Below are 21661 nucleotides of genomic sequence, written 5' to 3'. Positions count from 1 at the left end.
TTTTTGCATAAGAGTGTCCTCGTTCACACTTCTGTTGGTGCTGTGTGTCCTCAAGCTATTTGTAATATGTAATTTTTACATCTTTCTCATCAAGTACACGTCTAGGATTTTCGTTATATGAATTGTTTTTTTTTTTTTTTTGTTATTTCAACTATCACAACCCACACCAATAGCTTTTGATCAAGGGTTCACAATATCGTCATGCTGAGGTTTGTCTCCGTCTTCATGTCTTTGCAATACACTGAAGGGTCCTGTTGTGCAGCGAAAACGTTTTCAAAGGAAGATACCCAGGTGTTGCACAAATGCCTCCTTCACCCATGTCAGTAAGTTTATTATTAACGCAATTACAAACACACTGTGAGGCTGTCCTGATTTATATGACAGTTTACAAGGTTAGAACAATAGTTTTGTTTTCCTACTTCCTTCTTGCAGGATGCTTTGCCTGTTATATTCCACTAGGGTTAAGATTCACTCATTTTTTAACATTCCAGCCGTCTCCCACTATTACTGTTTCAGGTAATCAAGGCCTGTAATCTGGCCGTAATGAGAGCATGGAGCGAAAATAAACAAAGCAGTAGATTTTTAATTATATTTTCCTTCACCGAATACGATAGTATATATTTACATATACACTATGTACAAAACTTTGGAAAATAATAATATTACAGTGATCAAGAGGCAAGGACAACAGGCAGAGACAGAGACCACAGCTTTCAACCAGCAACTGGATGAATCTGGCAAGAGTGAATCGCGAGTGCTACCACATCAACTCCGCAATTGTCAGACCCACAATATGACTGGCTGAACCAAGGTACTGATTTAACGATGGGGCCCCCTGTATCGTTAAACCCTTAGCACCTGGTTCGCTGGTTGGGAGGCAACTTATATGAGAGTGTGTACATACGCCGAATAAATGTAACGTACTCTTTGCATGCCACACAAACCGAAGTAGAATGAGCAAAAAAAATTAAACACATTCAGGCAATATAATAACAACGGCTCTCCAAACTGCAACCTTCACATTCCACCTTTTTCACTGCAGGAACTCTACTTCCTATCTGAATGATTTAAGTCTGAGTCCCTTCATATATGTTACCTTGCTCACACTCCAACAGCCCATTAAGCCATGAAACCCTCTGGTCTGCTAGGTGTGCTGTTGGAGTGTGAACAAGGTAACTTCAGTGTAGCGATGAGGACGTTAGCAAGAATACTACCACATGTATAACACTTAGGAATCTTTATTGCTAAAACATTTCTGCACTAAAGATCCCCAAATGTTGCACAGGTGTCTTACGCATCAACCTATCGGTATGACATCTTATCAGTAATACGGTACCACTATAGACTCAGGAGGTATAGCAGCTTAAGTAATGATTCCCCTAATGGTTTGTTCACAGTACGGGAAGGATTTTAGCGTCCGGCGTGGGCGTGGCAAGGCTGGTGATGGAGCCAGCGACACGGGCTGACACAGGTGTTTATTTATGTCACGCCCGAAACCTAGTGGCGTCGGCACCACCAGCAAAGGCCTATCTGGTGGTCTCATGTGAGTACGAAAGACAGAAATTTTTGGTCCAAAAGCACTGATGGTAATACAGCTAACCACCTACAAACAAAGACGTCTTTTCAGTTACATCTCTAACTAGCGGGTTAGTGGTGAACAGTTCCACCCAGGGCAGTGTAACGTATTCATCTCTGTATAGATATTGTAGGCATTCGACCTCCATGATGCTTGCGCTGCTGCTGTACTACTTAAAACAATATATTGACTTTGGTGGTTATTCTTATTATTATAGAACTTTTAATGTAGAAATTTCAGTTGCACCATAAGGATTACCAAATGTAATATTGGAACTACTGGAACTACTATCTTCTTCAATGGATCAAACCCAATTACTTTCCCTTTCTCAAGGTACTCTGTGATTCTTACGGGTCATAGAGTGCCTTATGGGTTTTCTGTTTCCCCGTCCATATGACAAAGCAATGTAAGTACCATTCGGAGGAAGGTATCTTCTGATTCTTGTCCCTAGATGGAGTGGCCGCAGTTGAGTACCAAGAAGAAGTGTCTTGGGCGGCCGTGGGCGGCAGCGGGCAGCTGATGTGTCAGGTGCGGGCCGCTCCTCCTCCCACCTTCGTCTGGAGCAGTCAGAGTGGACTCATCCTCCTCAACAGTGACAAGTTCAAAATCCATGAACCTGAGGTGAGTCCGAAATGGTGAGTGGCGAATCTTGTAGAGTGTTGATTCTTCCTGAGTGGCCAATCTTGTAGAGATTTTATTCTTTGTGAGTGGCGAATCTTGTAGAGTGTTGATTTTTCGTGGGTGACCAACCTTGCATAGTGCTGATTCTTCGTCAGCGACCAATCACATAAAGTGTTGATTCTTCGTGCGTGGCGAATCATCAAGAGTTTTGTTTTTCTGTATGTAGCCAAACTTGTAGACTGGTGATTCTTCGTAATTAGAAAATCTTGTTGAATGATGAATCATCGTGAATGGCGAATCTTACGTAATGGAGACTCTTAGTGATTTGGCGAATTGTGACTCTTGTAGAGTGGCGATTCCTTGTGAGTGGCCAATCTAGAAGACTTTTGATTGTTCATGACTGGAGAATCTTATAGACTGGTGATTTCAAAGACTGGTGGTTCTTCGTAGTCAACGAATCTTACTGGCTGGTAACTGGTAAGTCTTAGTGAGCGGCGCATTCCGGTGACTGCTCGACCCTAGTACCTAACGAATCATAACAAACCAAGAATCATAATGCCCAGAGTCCCATTAAATGTTCAGATGATGTAACGAATGTGTTCTGATTAGTGATTCCTTATTTCTGAGGAATCCTGGGGGGTGGTAGTTCCCTATTTTTAGGGTGAATTCTAGTGATTGATGATTACGTATTTTTTTGTGAATGCTTGTGACTTTTAGTTTTGGTGACTTGTGGCGACTGGTGATCTTATGATTTTAGTTGAATACTGGTCATTTCTGAGGCTATAATCCTGTTGTTAGTGATGATTCTCCTTAGTGATGATCCTTGTTAGTGATGATCCTTGTTAGTGATGATTCTTGTTATTGATGATCCTTGTTAGTAATGATCCTTGTTAGTGATGATCCTTGTTAGTGATGATTCTCCTTAGTGATCATCGTTGTTGGTGATGATTCTTGCAATTCTTGAAATTCTTGTTGATCGATGAAGTTTCCTGTTATGTGAATCAGGAATCCTAGTTTCAAGTGAATCTTTGTGCCTGGTGAAACCTAGTATCATTACCTGGAGTGTCAGTGGACCGAGTGGACCCCTCAGAGAAGGACGACTGGAAGGGGGGGAATTTAGAAGCCTGGTTATTGAGAATAACATTTCTCGCCATTGGCTGACGGAGGATCGAGCCTTTCACACTCCTTGCACTAAATGACCCGTAAGGGTTTAGCGCTTCACGTAAATAATTACAACGTGTAAACTCACGAGAGGTCTCAGGTATTTCATTTTTTTTTTCATTACTAATACGAGTTCCATAATACTGTGAAATTTAGACAGGTACTGAACACTTAAGATGTGTATTACGAGACATCTCGCCCGCTGCGGAATTTGTGTTCATATATTGATAAAGCCTCTAGCAGTCAAAACGTCTCCTAATAGAACGTCCTAAGTCGATGCATAGTTGAAATGCCGACAGTTTGCGAAATGACACAAATGCACTGGAGTCTAAAATGTACATTGTTTCCCCTAAACGTCATTGGCTATGTACTTGATAAATGCCAATGTTGGGTGAAATGACGAAACATCTTGTAAAACGTCCTAAGTGGATACAGTGGCAAAATGCCGACAATTTATGAAAAGTCACGAGTGCACTGGAGTCCAAGGTGTACATTGTTTCTCTCCAACATTTGACTATGCACTTGATAAAGGCCAACGTTGAGTAAAACGCTGTACAAATGAAGTGTTCCACTACATTTGTGTCCTCACCAAAATGTCCCAACGCTTACCTATGTGTGCTTACTCAGTATTTCTCTCCCTAGTGAATATTTCTTACGCTGTTCGTCTCTCTCCTTTTCACTGGCGTGTTCTCTGCTGCTATCACCAGCTGCTGGACGGACTGCTGCTGTGGGCCTCCACGTTAGAAGTTAGAAACGTTGCACCTGAGGACTACACCAGTTACAGATGCACTGCTCATAACTCTCTAGGCGCCCATACCGTCCTGCTCACTCTCAAGCCACCCGCACGCCCACACCCGCCCACAAACTTCTCCGTTAGTGTCATAAGCAATTTAATTTTCAGTTTATAATTTGGAAAATAGAAGAAATAGGAAGAAAAATACTGTAGATTAGATGTGTTTGATATTATTGTTGTCTGCCTCAAGATAATTTTAATAACAACTGCTACCATTTACCAGTACATTAACATATTCGTCTCCTTCACAATTACATTATCATGTGTCCCTTCACCAGTACATAAATATCTGCTTTCTCCTACCACATAGTACATTAACATCTTCGTCCCTCCACCAGTAAACAAACATCTGCCTCCCTCACCCAGTACACTAACATATGCCTCACTCCACCAACAGGTGAGCAAGGTGACGGGAGGGGAGGTGTGGCTCACCTGGTCGCCCAGCCTGGATGGTGGCGCCCCTAGCGGCTACACTCTCAAGTACAAATCCGCAAATGCCATTGAATATAAGGTATGTGTTGAGTGTTATCTTAATTCTGCTTACGCTGCTGAGCAAGTCAGCGTTTACTTCTGAGCGAATAAGTAAAACTTGCGATTTTGCCTTAAATAGCAATGCTCTTCTTGCCGAATAAGGCAGGAGAAAATTGTGTATGCAATAATTTCGCAAACATCATTCTGAACCTAACGAGAAAAATGTATCTCATTGTGTTAGTTTATTATTAAATTACTGTAAAATTATCTAAAATATGTTTAGTTGGATTAGGCTAAATTAAATTGCGTTTGTTATAATAAGGTTAGGTAAGTTTACTAAGATTCTTTAGGTACAAAATTATTAATTTTTACATTAACATAAATGACAAAAATTCATCTTTAAAAGTATAAGAGAAAATTTTAGAAAGGACTTAATTTTAAATGAGTTCTTGCTAATTGACCAGTTTTACCTATTCAGCACGACACACACACACACACACACACACACACACACACACACACACACACACACACACACACACACACACACACACACACACACACACACACACACACATATATATATATATATATATATATATATATTCTATTTCTGTATTCTTCAGTACGTAGAAGTGTCAGGTGGAGGTGCGAGGTCAGCCAGGGTGTCAGGACTATCAGCAGCAACAGAGTACACAGCAGCCATCCAGGCCAGCAACGACCACGGCAGATCACACTTCGTCTCCCTCTCCTTCTTTACTTTACTTGGTAAGTCTTCGCCATAGCCACCATCTTTCTTCTCCTGAATCACCATCTTTGTCCTCCTGACAGAGATTGTAATTTAGGAGATATTTAGAAATGTAGTAAGAGTAGTAGTAAATGTAGTACAGAGTAAATACTCAGAATTAGCATTCCATTTTGTAGCTGCCAATAATCCTCATGAATATGTAATTAGTAGTTATACAACAACCTAAATTTTCAGTAATATAATCTAAAATGTACAGAAATCATAGTGTTGAAAATTCATTCTATTTTCTGGCGACGTAAGCTTTTAAATCACAAAGTTAAACTGATGCATAAACAAGCTGAATTAAAACAAAACTCGCTGGACTTTCAAGGGGCTTTTAGTGGAATAAATGTGTCTCGTGGGGCAACAAATTCATGTAACTGTCTTTGCGTGAAGCAAATGCAAACTAGTGTGTAAAATTTCAAGGATGTACGAGCACAGTGCATTGGTAGACACTAAGCAGTGGTATACTCTGGGTCATTACCACATTATTATTATTATTATTACTATTATTATTATTATTAGTAGTAGTAGTAGTAGCAGTAGTAGTAGTACTAGTAGAAGTTACAGTAGTAGTTTAACATATTATTATTATTTTTAAATGAAAGGAATAATTACGGACTGGAAGCTGTTATATTTTCGTACTTGTTGTAAAATATAATTTATCCAGAATGGAATATGAATCACTTGTAATAAGCAATGAGGCACTCGTAACAGATCCTTTATTGAATTCATAATAGACTGTGAAGTATTCCTAATAGATCGTGCATTAAACTCATAGACCAAGAATCACTTGTAACTGATCGTAAATCAAAAAAAATTATACATAATAGATTTTAAATACTCATAATGGACCACTTATCACAATAATAGACCATGCATCACACTAATAATAGACCATACATCACACTAATAATAGACCATACATCACACTAATATTAGACCATACATCACACTAATATTAGACCATACATCACACTAATAATAGACCATACATCACACTAATAAAAGACCATACATCACACTAATATTAGACCATACATCACACTAATATTAGACCATACATCACACTAATAATAGACCATACATCACACTAATAATAGACCACTAATAATAGACCATGCATCACACTAATAATAGACCATACATCACACTAATAATAGACCATACATCACACTAATAATAGACCATACATCACACTAATAATAGACCAAGCACTGCATCCGTAAGAGTCGCATCATCACTATACAGTACAATACCGTAGAATATTTGCTAACCGCATGGCCATAATTATGTAGCAAGTCAGTGGACCCGCGTCAGGAAACACTTCTCCTATTTCCTGACATACCTTACCTAACCTAAAGTCAGTAAGTTATTTGTGTTGAGGTACTAAAGCACATGATCTAGTGATCTTCTTTAAGCATTTGCAGACTCTTGATATTAAGCCCAGAGGTCTATAATTTTCCACGGACGACATTCTTCCCTTCAGCTAAACTGAGTAAACTCATTTTCTTCATTTCCATTGACTGAATACTTTCCAGTTGACAGTTATTTTTTAATGTTATGACGGATAAAGCTTAATCTGTTTTGCATGTCTTTCGATAAATAGGTACAGTATCCGCTTATAACGAATATATAAATATTACGATTGTGTTCTACGCTGTTATTTGGTCTCTCTTTTTTTCACTCTTCCAGTAGCAATTTCTCGTACATTTTGCCTGGTATACTTAACAAATTTATATTTCATTGATGTTGTTATATTAACACAATCCAGATAATTTTTAGAACTCTTCTGGAAATGTAAAATATTAAAATGGTCATTATGAGTTATTAGCGCTGAAAAACTTGTTTCTTCTAGTGTGTCAAGCTGATATTTAAGCATTTCTTTCCAGAGATTGCCATGATATAATTCATAAATCCCATAATCAGCGGATCATATCCTACATACAAGGTTTCGGAATTTTTTTGTTCGTTGTTCCTACGCAGGCAAGAGCGACGGACCTACCAGTCTGCAGGGTCTGGCGGTGGCCACGAGCGGGCTGCCGGGAGGAAATGATGAGGAGAGTCCTGAGGGAGGCGGTGACGAGGGTAACACCAGCCAGGGCTCCTCCAGGGTACCTCGTCTTATTCTGCTTATCATGACGCTGACAGGGGCAGCTCTTCTCGTCCTCAACATCTCCATCATCGCCTGCTTCGTGCGTCGCCGCGCTGTTAACAGACAGCCATCTAGTAAGTGCTGACTTTTGCCTATGATATGGTTTTATCATCTGATCATTTAGTGAATTATTATTATTATTATTATTATTATTATTATTATTATTATTATTGTTATATAAAGTTTTACAACTGTATCTCCTGTGAAACAACAGTGACATCGTCCTCCAAGAGCTCTGCTCTGGGATCCAGCGGAGCCACACCAGTGCCCACTCCAGCAAACTCCAACCATTTACTCCCACTCTCAACTATGTCTTCGAACAACTTTTCTAACATTCCAACAGGATATCAGGTAGGTGTCTGCCTCAAGACAAAGGCTTTCAACATTTTTGGTGAAGTCATTAGGAACTCAGACTCCTCATTACTGTGATCTCTAATGTACTTCTAAAATTTATACTTATTAAGCTAATTCTGCTCTCATACTATATACACTTATCAACTCGAACTCGTGTAATGATGCCTCTAATTGGCATTGTTACCTCAAAAATCTATACGAAAGACAAAAATGATTAATGAATAGTCTTGATAACCTAAAGTTCTATAGACTAGACAGTCGCACGCAAACCTGAATTTCGTATTATCTCCCTAATATGTCCAATGAATTTAAATTCAAGGACCATGCATCTCAGTTGATCACTTACGTTGCGTAAGATCATTAGTGAACCTTCAAACCAGACAATGATGCAAGGAGCGCACTGTCAACAATGTATCAGTGAGAGCTATTTTGTTCACCTCCTTTATGCTCTGGCTTCATGAGCGAGAATATACTCAGTGCACCTGCTCTGATTATGTATTCCTTATGCATCACTGCAAGCTTCTGAAGAAGCGTTAACTGCAACATGAAAGACCTAGAGTTCTTGTGTAGAACAGAGGGTGTATGTGTGGGTTATGACTGATTAGGTTAGTGATCCAGTCAAACCATTAGTGGAGTTCAGTCCAGAAACCTGCCATCCCATTTCTAGATAACTGAATTCTTACCTCTAATTCACACGGCAGTACAGGAAGCCAGTTGCAGGTATAGCTGAATCTTTGGCGAGATGGAGGTTTGTGGTAAGGCCCCTCACACTAGTCAACCCACACAACGTACAAGAAATGCGCATTTTATGATACTGTTAATGTGTATTTACTGTCGTGGAGTGTGGAGATCTATATCTCTCCAGCAAGTTACCTGTACGAGTCACAGTCTGCAACCGTTTGGTAACAGCGAGGAAGCAGGTTTTTGCTGTGAAATGTTATCAAATTCGCGGTGTAATGTGGTAACGATTGAGAAACCTATTCGACACCACACACACACACACACACACACACACACACACACACACACACACACACACACACACACACACATCAATATTTCATGTTGATTTTCTTTCATTACTTTTCCACCCTCCACAATAGCATTTCTTTCCTTTAAAATAAACTCAGTAAAACAAACTTCACCGAGTAGAGAATTTCAGTGTTGTAAACTTTATTTTATGGCATTTGATCGTCCATACATAGTACAATCCTCTCAGCCCAGATAAAAACCGTCAGTATGACTTGTGGAAGTAAAGCGGAGAGACTGGTTATGCCAGGTGGAGAATGGCATCATATATTGCCAGTGTTGAGGACGCCATCCCTCCCAAGTGGACCATGGCAGCATAGGTTGTTAAAGGAACTCGATAGTTTGCCAGTGTAGAGGACCCACCATCCCTCAAAAATGAACCATGGCAGCATAGGTTGTTAAAGGAACTCGATAGTTTGCCAGTGTAGAGGACCCACCATCCCTCAAAAATGGACCATGGCAGCATAGGTTGTTAAAGGAACTGGATAGTTTGCCAGTGTAGAGGACCCCCCATCCCTCCCAAGTGGTCCATGGCAGCATAGGTTGTTAAAGGAACTCGATAGTTTGCCAGTGTAGAGGACCCACCATCCCTCAAAAATGGACCATGGCAGCATAGGTTGTTAAAGGAACTCGATAGTTTGCCAGTGTAGAGGACCAACCATCCCTCAAAAATGGACCATGACAGCATATGTTGTTAAAGGAACTCGTTAGTTTGCCAGTGTAGAGGACGCCATCCCTCCCAAGTGGATCATGGCAGCATAGGTTGTTAAGGGAACTCGATAGTTTGCCAGTGTAGAGGACGCCATCCCTCCTGATAAGTCGACAAACAACGGTAGAGAGGACTGGTGAAAATTACGCAGAGCAAATATTCCGTTGAGCCTCGTCAGTTGGGTCAACAGTCTGGCCAACCTTGCCAACGCTTCCTCCTCACACCACCTGCCCACATCCACCTTCATTTTCTTTCCTTTCTTTAACTATTAACACGATATACAAATTTATGCTATACTTTAATATACACGTATGCATACGAATTTTGATTAAAACATATGATATATCGCTTTACATAATAAAAGAAGCATATTCTTAACACATATTCTTGAAATAAGAGCACAAAAAAGTGATACATTAATGTGCAATAAACCACAGTAGATGGTAAATGAATTACAAGCGCTTTCGTCGTCTCTCAATTACATTCTCATGGACTTTGAGAATGTGTTTGAGTTATTACGAAAGCGCTGGAAAATTGTTTACATACTTCCCTCGACATAATTTCAATAAATTTAAGTTTTCAACCTAATTCAAGGTATATTTTGACACATTTTTTTACAGCACGATGTGATAAGAATTTCTTCTAGAATCTTCTCAAAGCAGTTGTACGAAAGCTTTCGAATCTTAAAATAGATTACCTAGCAACAGGTTGTATATCTGAGAGAGAAAGAGAGAGAGAGAGAGAGAGAGAGAGGAACGGAAAGGAGAGAGAGTAAAATCAATCAATGAAGTCCTACATTTGACCTAAATGTGCAAAAAGTTTCTCAAAAACACTTTAAACATCATGAATAATTTTAAAAGAACATGTGCCATGCCCCGCTTGAGTATTACATTAGTGCTAAGCTTAAAACACAGTCACTTCTGGGTGTTACAGTAGAGAAAACACTGCAACATGTGAGTGTTACAGTGACATGAAGCTCTGAATACGTCACTTCTGAACGCTACTATAGAGTTTTGTTTTGACTACCATAATAAACCATACCACGGGCGGGTTAGAACCCGCGATCAGTGAGTCGACGCGTTAGCCCAGTGGCTAACGCGTCCACCTGGAGTTTTAAGACTGATCGCGGGTTCTAACCCCGCCCGTGGTATTGTTCGTTTGCAATCGTGTCATTACGATTTGGTGAGTCATGTCGACTACCATAATATGTAAATGATAGTGTAATGCGAGGCTTTACACTCTGTCACTTTGTAGAGCTGCAGCGCTCTATGTAATACACACTGATCGCCTTTTTTTTCTTGAAGAGGGATCCATTCATGCTGGTGATGGGGCTCTTAAGCCAAGGAACTGGAGCTATTCCCAGCTTCCTAACTGATCCGTGGCTGCATGTGAAATAATTTAGCAGTCAGCTGTACTGGATATTACAAAATCTACTTCCTACTAAACAGCTCTTGACTAGAATGGAATTGTTTTAATACCTATACTTCTGAGTGTTGCGGTAGTGAGGCGTTCCGATGCCCATCGTGTCTGAGTGAAGATTCAACGAGGTGTTATCAATGATTCAACGAGGTGTCATCAATGATTCAACGAGGTGTCATAAATGATTCAACGAGGTGTCATCAATGATTCAACGAGGTGTTATCAATGAATCAGGTTCCCGTTCATGTGTGATTCTCCTAAGTCGTTGCTACTCACATTTACTCTACTCTCTTTTTTTTTTTTTAGATAACCATTTCATCGATAATTATAACCATGTTAATTGGTAATTAATAATTTTTTTGTCTGTCAGTAGCTTTTACATAGAGAAAGTGACTTGTTTCAAATAGTTTTCATTAGCTCTATTTATTTTACAACTTAAGCTTCACGTTCCATTCATTAACTGTACACTAATTCTATTATATCATGTTTCTCCTCAGACGAAGCTGGAAGAGAGTGAGATGATGACTCTAGCCACAAGTGACATCTCCATCAGCTCCAACACCCACATGATGCCACGTCACAACGGAGGCATCATTACTACCCAGAGCACCTTGTTAGTCCTCAACAACACCGCTCCCAAGACCACTCAAGCTGCTGCAGCTGGCCCCTCACAGCAGTGGACCGAAGGGGAGTCCTCATCGAGCGGAAGTGTGTCACCTGACGAAGGGGGACTATCCCAGAGACAACACGATCTGGTGAATTTCACAACCGAGCCCGACGTCTGTTCCGTGGGCTCAAGCTTCTATGACAACACACTGCAGGAGGTCCACCGCAGAAGGAGCTCTGATACATACCCAGCAGACGACCAGTACTCCCTGTGCTCAAGTCGAAGCAACAACTCTAGAGTGTATGCCCAAGGATACCTCCGTCCCCTGTCTTCTCTAGGGGGACTACAGCAGCAACAGGCTACTCCACAGCTTATCCAAGACACCCTTCACGCGATCCCACGTTTATCACCTGGGCAACAGCGTCTGGCGCAGCAAAACCTGCCTGAATATTCGAGTCTAAATCCATCTGGGCTTTACAGCCTCAGAACTGAGAACCCAGACTCCAAACACAGTCTGATATCATTCACAGCAGGTATGAACACTATTTTTTTTTCTATTAACTGTACGTGTTGTAATGAATTTCATATGAAAGCTATAATTTTCAGGTTTATTTATTAACTGCATTACAAGACTTAATTTAAAATTAAACCTTATTAATCCACATTATGGAAGGTCGACACGCTGCATAGTCACTGGCATTCTGGTAATAAAAATATATTATTTTGCTTTTAGGTATCGTGTCTGTGACGCGATTAACGGATGAAAGATGGTGCTTCCCCGCTCTATGCACTGATAAAAATAAAAATTGTGGCAGAATGGATACCTTCACTAGAGTAACAACGTTTTGCTTGGAGACCACTTAGAGAAACTTGGTCTCCAAGGGAAACTTTGTTCTACTGATGATATCTGTTCTGATACGTAATGAAGTTTTTATCAGTTTTTGGGGTTTTCCAACCTTTGTCCCAACTCCTTGGGCCGAATTACCCATGCATGTGCAACACTTCGCATTACCAATGCAAATTCTTATAATTTCCCTAATTTGGTTTGTGTTGTCAGTTCCCTAATACATTTTCTGTGAGAAAGATAGAAGTCAAAATAGATTTGTTTTTACACACGAAATTACATGATGTGATTTTTTTCAGCCGTAGTATTTTTTTGCTGGTTGATTTGTCAGAATAAATAGGCTGGTCCGATTTATTCTTATAAGCGGACCCGTTCAGTGTTGACGACTGTGGCCGGGGTAGCTGATGGTCATGTGTTGGGAAAGGCTAACCCGTCCTTGATTTAATAATCTTAATGTTGTCTGAAGACCAAGACAGAAGTTGAAGAACAAATGTTTGCCTGGACCACATATCGCCACTCAAGAGAGGTTTCTTGATACGGGTGAGGGGCTCATGATACGAGGAATTGACTCTATCTTCTCCTGGGATCAAACATGATTGTCACTCATTTTCCCCAGGAGCTGGGAGCCAATTCGGGGTACATTCTTTTACCCTAAATATAACAGTAGAAATCTAAGTAGAGCGAAACGTTGACCCAGCAAAAGCCTGTCCCCCAATATGTCATTATTTTCGCTCCTGGAGAGCGAAACGTTGCCACAATAAAATGTCATATCAATTGCATCTGTGTCCATTTATCTAACATTTTGTCAGTAATTCTACTACTTTCTAAGTTTTTTGGTAAGACGTCGTTTCAGCCAACAAAAAGTTGCCGCAATTCAAATCGTCTGGAAAAACTGCTGTACAGAAATCTTAGCGTCACAGTGACCAGCTATGTGGGCTCTGGGAGGGGTATCGTGGCCCCTGGTAGGGGCATCATGGGCCCTGGAAAGGGCATCGTGGGCCTTGGGAGGGGCATCATGGGCCCTGGGAGGGGCATCGTGGGCCCTGGGAGGGCTACCGTGACCTGAATGTGTAAATACCCCCTTCAGGTATGGAGTATGGTAAGTAGGTGTCTGCCAATGTTGCGGCACAGGTGTAGTCCCAGGCAATCTGTTTACCATCCTCCCAGGGTAGCATAGTGGCTCCATCACGGCGATTTTGACTTCCATCAGACCTCAGTGTTTGGGGTTCCCGTTGAGGTGGGCAACGGGCTGTGGCGAGGCTTCTCTTTATGATGTCATTGACCTCCTCATGTCTAGCATGAGGACACACGAGACAATGAAGTCCGAATTCATCCGCCGTCGCCCTGCCGCAAATACACCTATGTTCGGTGAGTATAGGGACGGCTAGGCGAAGAGCAACACCAATGCGAATGGCTGTGGGTCGATTCGAATGCCCAGGGAGGAATTGGGAACAGCTAGAAGAAAATCTCCTGAGTGTGGTGCCTTCACCGCTAGGAGACGAGCTTTGTCCTTTCCTGAAGCGTTGGTGAGCATTGTGTTGGCGATTTTTTCCATGAATATATATATATATATATATATATATATATATATATATATATATATATATATATATATATATATATATATATATATATATAATGTCGTGCCGAATAGGCAGAACTTGCCATCTTGGCTTAAATAACAACGTTCATCTTGCCATATAGGACAAGTGAAAATTTGTGTATGCAATAATTTCGCCAAAATCATTCTGAACCTAACGAAAAAAATATATTTGATTGTGTTTGTTTAGTATTAAATTACTGTAAACGTATTTAAAATATACTTAGTTGGGTTAGGTTAAAATAAATTGCTCTTGTTATAATAAGGTTAGGTAAGTTTTCTAAGATTCTTTTGGTGCAAAATTAAAATGTTTTACATCAACATTAATGAAAAAAATATATCTTTAAAAGTATAAGAGAAAATTTTAGAAAGCACTTAATTTTAAACGAGTTCTTGCTAATTGACCAGTTTTACATATTCGGCACGACATATATATATATATGAATATATATATATATATATATATATATATATATATATATATATATATATATATATATATACATATATATATATACATACAGTAACGGTGACTATTTTCATGTACTATAAACATGAACAATCGCTGTCTATTTGGATATTTTTTTAACTGTATTAGCAACAACAACGACTGCATGTTAAGGAGTAACAGCAGCAATAGAGCCTGTAACGCTGTCTGTATCACTGTTTTAGCAGCAACAGAGGCTGTATCGCTGTGGTATCGGCAACGGTGACTGCCTGTATGATTAATTTAATTCCAACAGTAGCTTCCAGTTTCACTGTATCAACGGTAATAGTGTCTGCTCCCACCATCAGTCTCTCAGGAGTAAAAAAAATGGCCATAAATTAAGACTGACATTACGTTCCTGGGTTACTGATCCTGGCATTATTCCCAAATTTTCACTGGTTACGTTCTTGCCATTGTGAATCTCCAGTTCTTTATCGATGTGTGAAAATGAGATATATTTAAAGAGAAGAAGTGAGTCTTAAGTTGATTTTGACGTCTCTATCTGGAAACTTCTCTTTGGCAGCATCTATCTAGGAAGCCTGTGTGGAAACTTTCTTCCATAAATTAATTTGTAAACATCCGGAAAGCCTGTCTGAGAAGCCTATCGGGAACCCTCTCTTGGAAGTCTAATTCGAAACATTATTCGAGAAGCCGGTCTAGAATGTCTATCTGGGACGTTTATCTAGGAAGCCAATCTGGTAACCCTATCTGAGCCTGTCTGGGAAGACTATTTGGTATACTTTTCTGGAAAACTTATATGGGGACCCTCCCTTGAATCCTGTGTGGAAATCTCTAGAAATCCTCTCTGGGAACCTACCAAGAAACCTTATCTAGAAACCTTCTATTGAAACCTTGTCTGGAAACTTTCTGGAAACCTTTTTTTGAAGCCCTGTATGCAAACATCTATAAACACTGTCTGGAAAACTTATCTGGGTTATCAGATAGGAAACCCCCTTTGGAAACCTCTGGTAACCCTATTCTAAGTTATGACAAAGATTTGCTCTATGAGGTAATCAGTTTTATCCGTGGAAAGGGAGTGAAGCTCCAGTTCCTTGTATCAGGAGCTCTCGGAAGGGAATCCAATATGTGTAAAGAGGATTTAACTTTCTGAATTCAGATTTATAACCACAAACTAATGTAAAAGAAATTAATGCATCTCGTTAGTGAATATTTCAGATAAGAAAATTGTTTTGCGATAGTCATTGTAGTAGCAGTAGTAATTGTAATAGACGTAAGAATAACAATTACAGTTGAAACAGTAGAAGTATAAAATGCAGTAATCGTAGGTGAGGTAGTAGTAATTACAGTAGCAATTGTAATATTAGTAATACTAATTTAATTGCAACAGTAGCTCAAGTTACTGTAGTTGTAGTAGTACCTGTATTAATTTTAGTAGTAGTTGCAACGATATCAGTAGTAGATGGAATTTTAACAAAAGGAGCAATAACTGTAATAATAATAGTATTAGTGTTAATAGTAGTAGTAATAGCAGTATTAGTAGCTTTAGTGGTAGAATTAGTAGAGGTAGAATAGTGGTAGTAGTATTAACATAAGCAACAGTTATGTTAGTAATCATAATATTATTAATAGTAATGGCACGTAATCACATTATTATTATTATTATTATTATTATTATTATTATTATTATTATTATTATTATTATTATTATTATTATTATTATTATTATGATTGAAATAGTTCATGCGCTTGGAAAAACATTTGGATAGAAGGCCATTACAGGTATGGCACCGATGGCAGCAAGTTTAAAAAAATAGTAACTTTTTGTTTTCATGAGGTCTATTGTTTGACAATCTTTTTAACTGTGTTGACTTGAGTCTAACATTTGTTCAGTGTTTTAGTGGGAGGAAAATGTTATGGTACATAGAGAATGAAGGAGAACTGATTTTCTGAGGCTTAGTTTATTTTCTTGTATTAGAGTATTTCCATAATCCTCCTCAGTTGTACAAAACAGTGCATTTCAAAGATGCTATGGCAGATTTGCACTGTTCTCCACACCCTTTCATTGTACCTTTTACAGAGTAATAGATCTCAACAGCTTTGGGGTGCTTCCATCTCCCATCTTGATGAGATGGTAGATCAGATATTGACACTATCAGATAGTACCAGCACTCGTCTGTGTATGAAACCTCCTTTACGTGCTTAATCAATGCTACATAAGTTGGGGGAATTCCGTGAAGAGTCCTACCGTTCTGGGTGTACATCTGCCTGAGGGACAAATTGAAGGACCGTGTGCCTGCTTGTGCAGTAGTATAACAATGCAAAATATTCAGTTTAAAGCTTCTTCGAGGGTTCTGTAGAGTCGGAAGACGTAATAAGGCATATTAAGGCATAAAATGCGCTTGTTACATCAACATAAGAAAAATGAATGTTTCCCGTGTGTTTTTTGCAATCTTTTTGCCTCTGCCACCAATGAATCGATATAGCATCGGAAAAATGTATGGAACATAGTCAAGGCCAACTTCTTTATCCTCTCGTCAGGTGAGTATGTCATGGTGTGAAATACCATGACATACTCACCTGAAACCTTCACTGACGACATTTCGCAGACACAATTCACTTTATCGTGTCACTTGATGAAACTTAGGCTGGCGAAACGTTATCAATATAGATTCCATATAACTGCATATGTCACCATATGTAACCTCTTTACCTTCTACATATCTGAAGTTCTTCATGGCACCGACTGTAACCCACAAATCAGAAATGCTGAGACGTTCAGCTTCTGCCACGGCCAGTACTAACATCTTTGTCAATTATGTATACCGACACCTTCATATACCATTGCTTCACGGCATCTGTTACGTGCAAATATACTTGGTAGTCGGACTCTTCATTCATACTTAGGTGGATTAAGACCAGATACCTCCGGGGGTTGAGTACACATAGCATTAATGTGACTTGTGCTCATTATTAGTTTGTCTGATCCATTGTCAATGACTTCGGAAGTCGTCACCGGGAAAGAGAAAAGGTCGACCTTGTTTTCAGTGATTCGAAGAAATTCGTGCCAGATGTCAGCAACTGTGGATGGCACAACACTTTTTAAACACTTGTGGATAATCAGAAAGTGTTTTTACAACCCCCAAGATCAAAACATATTAACAATAACTATTACATCAAGGATGGCAGCTTATATCATTGGATATTCAACATTCTCTGGTATTGGAGCCAGGTTCGCCAAGCAGTCTCAATGCCGTGTCTCTCATCCCGTTGTCATAACTTCAGTGTCAGTATCTAAACGACTTTTAGCCATGGTCTTACAGCCAAATTTATTTTCACTTCAATACTTTTTGAAGCAAGTAGGCAATGGACATCTTAATAATTAACTCCCCAACACTTTTGTTCCAGTCTTTCGAAATGCACTCTGACGGAAGGTGCTACCTCGTTAAGATTCACAACCTTGTATACATTGGTCAGTGTCATTCTCATGGTATTAATATCAATATTCCATCACCGAAATGTAAGTAAGGAATACGAAAATTATCTCGTAAGTATACAATTAGAAGCAATGTATAAAGTAGTGTGCAAGAAAATATTTCTTGTCATAATACAGCCAAAACCAAGTTGTTATGATGGCAATATAATATACAATATCATATTCCTTTTAAAAATTTAATGGAACTATAGAGATACAGTTCAATTACAAAATAATTTCGAAGTGTTGGATATTCACATGATGTAAAACTTTAAAATAAACAGAGTAATTCAATAAGGAATAGTTAGTCATTTAATATGTGTAAATATTTTCTGCTTTTTTTTATCTATGCACATGATAAACCTGGGTACTAGTCTGATACACGATATCATCGCGGATGAATCTGAATGAGACTCTAGAACCAAATATATAAAAAATCATGTAAATTTATATGTAATTTCTGAATATCTGTTTAACTTGTAAATAGTCGTTTTGAAAAATTACCCATTTTCCTATAGGGAAAATGTGAGATGGCTGTATATAGAAAAATCTTATTTGGTTATATCTTAAATCTGTACGAAAGAGATTCTCCTCAAGAGGATTAGAGGATTGCCTTGATGATCTGAGAGCTCTTGATTCAAGGAATTAAACCTATCCATTCTTTCCTCAAGTCGAACTTTGCTGCTTACTATTTCCCCAGGCATTGTATGACTCAAATGGGCTTAGCACTCCCCCGATGATGGTAATAATAATAATAATAATAATAATAATAATAACAATAATAATAATAATAATAATAATAATAATAATAATAATAATAAAATATGAAACGCTGTGCTGTTATCGTAAAACTCTCCAAACTTTCCAATATTTCGCCTATTTTATTACATATTGTACATTACGAATACAGGTAAAGAATAGCCTGTGAGACCTGGTCGTAATGGGAATATGGAGCAAACAAAACTCAACAGTAGACTATAATGTATATTTGCCTTCACCAGATGATATATACAAGTATGTATAATATGTGCAGATAGAACAGTAGGTGTACACAACGGTGACAGATGGCAAAGCCAGACAGTGTGCACCATACTCAACCAGCAGCTAAGCAAGTCTGCCAATGCTTACTATAAGTGAACCACGTTGCTTCAGCTTTGGCAGGCTTGCCTGTGATTAGCCAATGAACCAAGGTACTGATTTAAAGACGGGTACGATATTGATCGGCCCTTAGCACCCGGTTCGCTGGTTGGGAGGCAGCCTATATGCGAGTGTGACATACGCAGAATAAACTGTAACATACTCCTTGCATGAAACACTGCATAAAATACCGAAAAGGTGAAGAACAAGACACACAGGAAAATATAAGATAACCAATAAGGGCGAAAGATTGATTACATCAGACTACCTCTCTAATTCGTCTACTTTGTTTTTCCACAAAGGCTGATATCTCCAGGAGTGTTAATTCATCTTTGCATAAGACTAATAATATTTGCAGCGCAGACGGTACGTGTAGCCACTGAATATTCTTAGTGCTTCTAATGTACCTTACTCATTAATCATTTCGCCAGTCTGTTGGGCAATAGTAATTATTATTATTATTATTATTATTATTATTATTATTATTATTATTATTATTATTATTATTAAGTTTAAAAATAAGGGCTAAACCAGTATGAGTCATAGAGTGCTATTCGCGAAAGCTGAAATTACTCTAAAATATTTTTAACATTTTTTAATTATCTGAGAGGACCTATATATATACCCTTTTGTATTACTGTTATTATTATTATTTCATTAGTAGTAGTAGTAGTAGTAGTAATAGTGGTGATGATAGTAGTAGTAGTAGTAGTAGTAGTCGTAGTCGTAGAAAAGAAGCTTTAGCAGCAGTAGTAGTAGTAGCTGTATTTTATTATTATTGTTATTAACACACTGGCCGATTCCCACCAAGGCAGGGTGGCCCGAAAAAGAAAACCTTTCACCATCATTCACTCCATCACTGTCTTGCCAAAAGGGTGCTTTACACTACAGTTTTTAAACTGCAACATTATTGGATATTTATGACAAAGGCAACAGTAATTACTTAAAAATAATAAATAGAAAAAGAAATATAAAAAAGATAAAAAATAAATGAACAAAAGTATTAGCAACTTTAAACCATAAATTAATGGCAATTTATAGTGTAAAGTGGAAAATATTAAGCGAGTTTTGCAACGGATATTTTTCTAAGGCATTATGCTTTTAATGGATGATGATAATATTTTATCTTATTTAGGAACACGAAAGCATTTGAAACATGATATGATTAACTCTGAGACTTTAAAATTGATTGGTTATGACAGACACTGATTAATAAGTGGAATTTTAGATTAGGTTAGGATGGGGCAGGATTGGTTACAACACAGTTTATCTTTACCATAAAAGCACTAACAAAATCTAAAACAATTTGCACAACATAAAATTATCTCCATTATAAAATTCACATGATGATGTACATGATAAACTATAAATTTTCGCCAGACTCCGTGGAGCCCTTAAACTAAATATTGCACATAATTTCTGTACCTCGCGCAGATGATCTTGAATAATTGCCTTAATTTGCTTACACTGATGCAATTGTTTTTTTTTTTTCTAAGGAGGAGCAGGCAGCAGCACCCCGCCAGGGTATTCCACCTTGGGCCCTCGTCAGCGTCGAACAAAGCCAACAAGCTTCAGTGCAATTCAGCGTCGCACTCGCTCGGTCCGCGACACTCTGCCCGCCTCCAGTCACTACGATAACCTTGACCTGGCTTCTCGCCTCCAACAGGAAGGTCTTCAATATGAAATGGGTAGCTTTAGCATACAGGGCCACGCACACCAACACGAGAACAGTGGATCGTCTGGTTACAGCAGCAGTCCTCACCAAGAAGTCAGGAGGAGCTTGACTTCCAATTCACGACTGTTTGCTGGAGAGACTACAGACACTGAGAATACGAAGGAGGTGCCAGAGGCGTCATCCGCTAGCATTAAGACGTGTGAGGATTCCCCTGACAGCAGCCAGGCCTCCACCTCGCGGGAAAGCTCTAACAAAACGCCAACACTAAGCCATAGTGTAAGGAGTGATCAGGATCCTCGTGCCGGCTCTCACACACACGCTCACGGTAAAAACAGGGAGAGATAAAATTTACATGATCTATGATTTTACGGAAAACATGATCGGATGGTGTTGCAAATATTTTTATACATGTAAAGCATTACAAAGATTTATGAAAATAACTAGAAAGAAATGGAGGCAAGTGTATATTGCTTACGAAAAGCTTCTTACGAAGAACTGCTTTAGCGCAGTTTGCCCATAAACAACAAATGCTTCTATCACTGTCATATATATATATATATATATATATATATATATATATATATATATATATATATATATATATATATATATACGTATACATATTTACTTGAATCAAGAATTTCTGACTGTGATATATGACTGTTTAGCTTTTAATTAGTCGGAATATTAGGTGTAGAATCCCATTTCTTTAATATTTACCTTTTGTATACTACTGCGTGACTAGCAAAGTTGGCTTCGAATTGAATTTGCATTTCATAGTATACAATTAGCTCTGCATGATA

The 21661-nt window shown here is 38.7% G+C and overlaps 1 protein-coding gene across 1 annotated transcript; it reads left to right on the top strand.

Moving 5' to 3' along the window:
• Positions 1–634: 634 nt before the first annotated feature.
• LOC128702054 (serine-rich adhesin for platelets-like) lies at positions 635–21367 on the top strand. The gene is made up of 9 exons (XM_070101416.1): positions 635–779; positions 2028–2197; positions 4066–4230; positions 4549–4662; positions 5249–5390; positions 7396–7638; positions 7779–7915; positions 11573–12215; positions 20680–21367. Exons 1-9 carry the CDS (start codon positions 635–637, stop codon positions 21201–21203), a joined length of 2283 nt encoding a protein of 760 aa, XP_069957517.1. The 3' UTR covers positions 21204–21367.
• Positions 21368–21661: the final 294 nt, after the last annotated feature.

Source organism: Cherax quadricarinatus, chromosome 77, assembly GCF_038502225.1.
Source record: "Cherax quadricarinatus isolate ZL_2023a chromosome 77, ASM3850222v1, whole genome shotgun sequence".
Classification (NCBI taxonomy): Eukaryota; Metazoa; Arthropoda; class Malacostraca; order Decapoda; family Parastacidae; genus Cherax; species Cherax quadricarinatus.
The sequence above is the reverse complement of the archived record's forward strand: the minus strand, read 5'-3'. Positions and strand labels throughout refer to the sequence as shown.

What these genes read in the sequence shown, in the direction of transcription:
- LOC128702054 (XM_070101416.1), top strand. Translation starts at nt 635, where the DNA reads ATGTACAAAACTTTGGAAAATAATAATATTACAGTGATCAAGAGGCAA. An exon ending in ACCCGCCCACAAACTTCTCC is followed by an intron (nt 4,231 to 4,548) that starts GTTAGTGTCATA and finishes CTCCACCAACAG; the next exon opens with GTGAGCAAGGTGACGGGAGG. An exon ending in TCTGATATCATTCACAGCAG is followed by an intron (nt 12,216 to 20,679) that starts GTATGAACACTA and finishes TTTTTTTCTAAG; the next exon opens with GAGGAGCAGGCAGCAGCACC.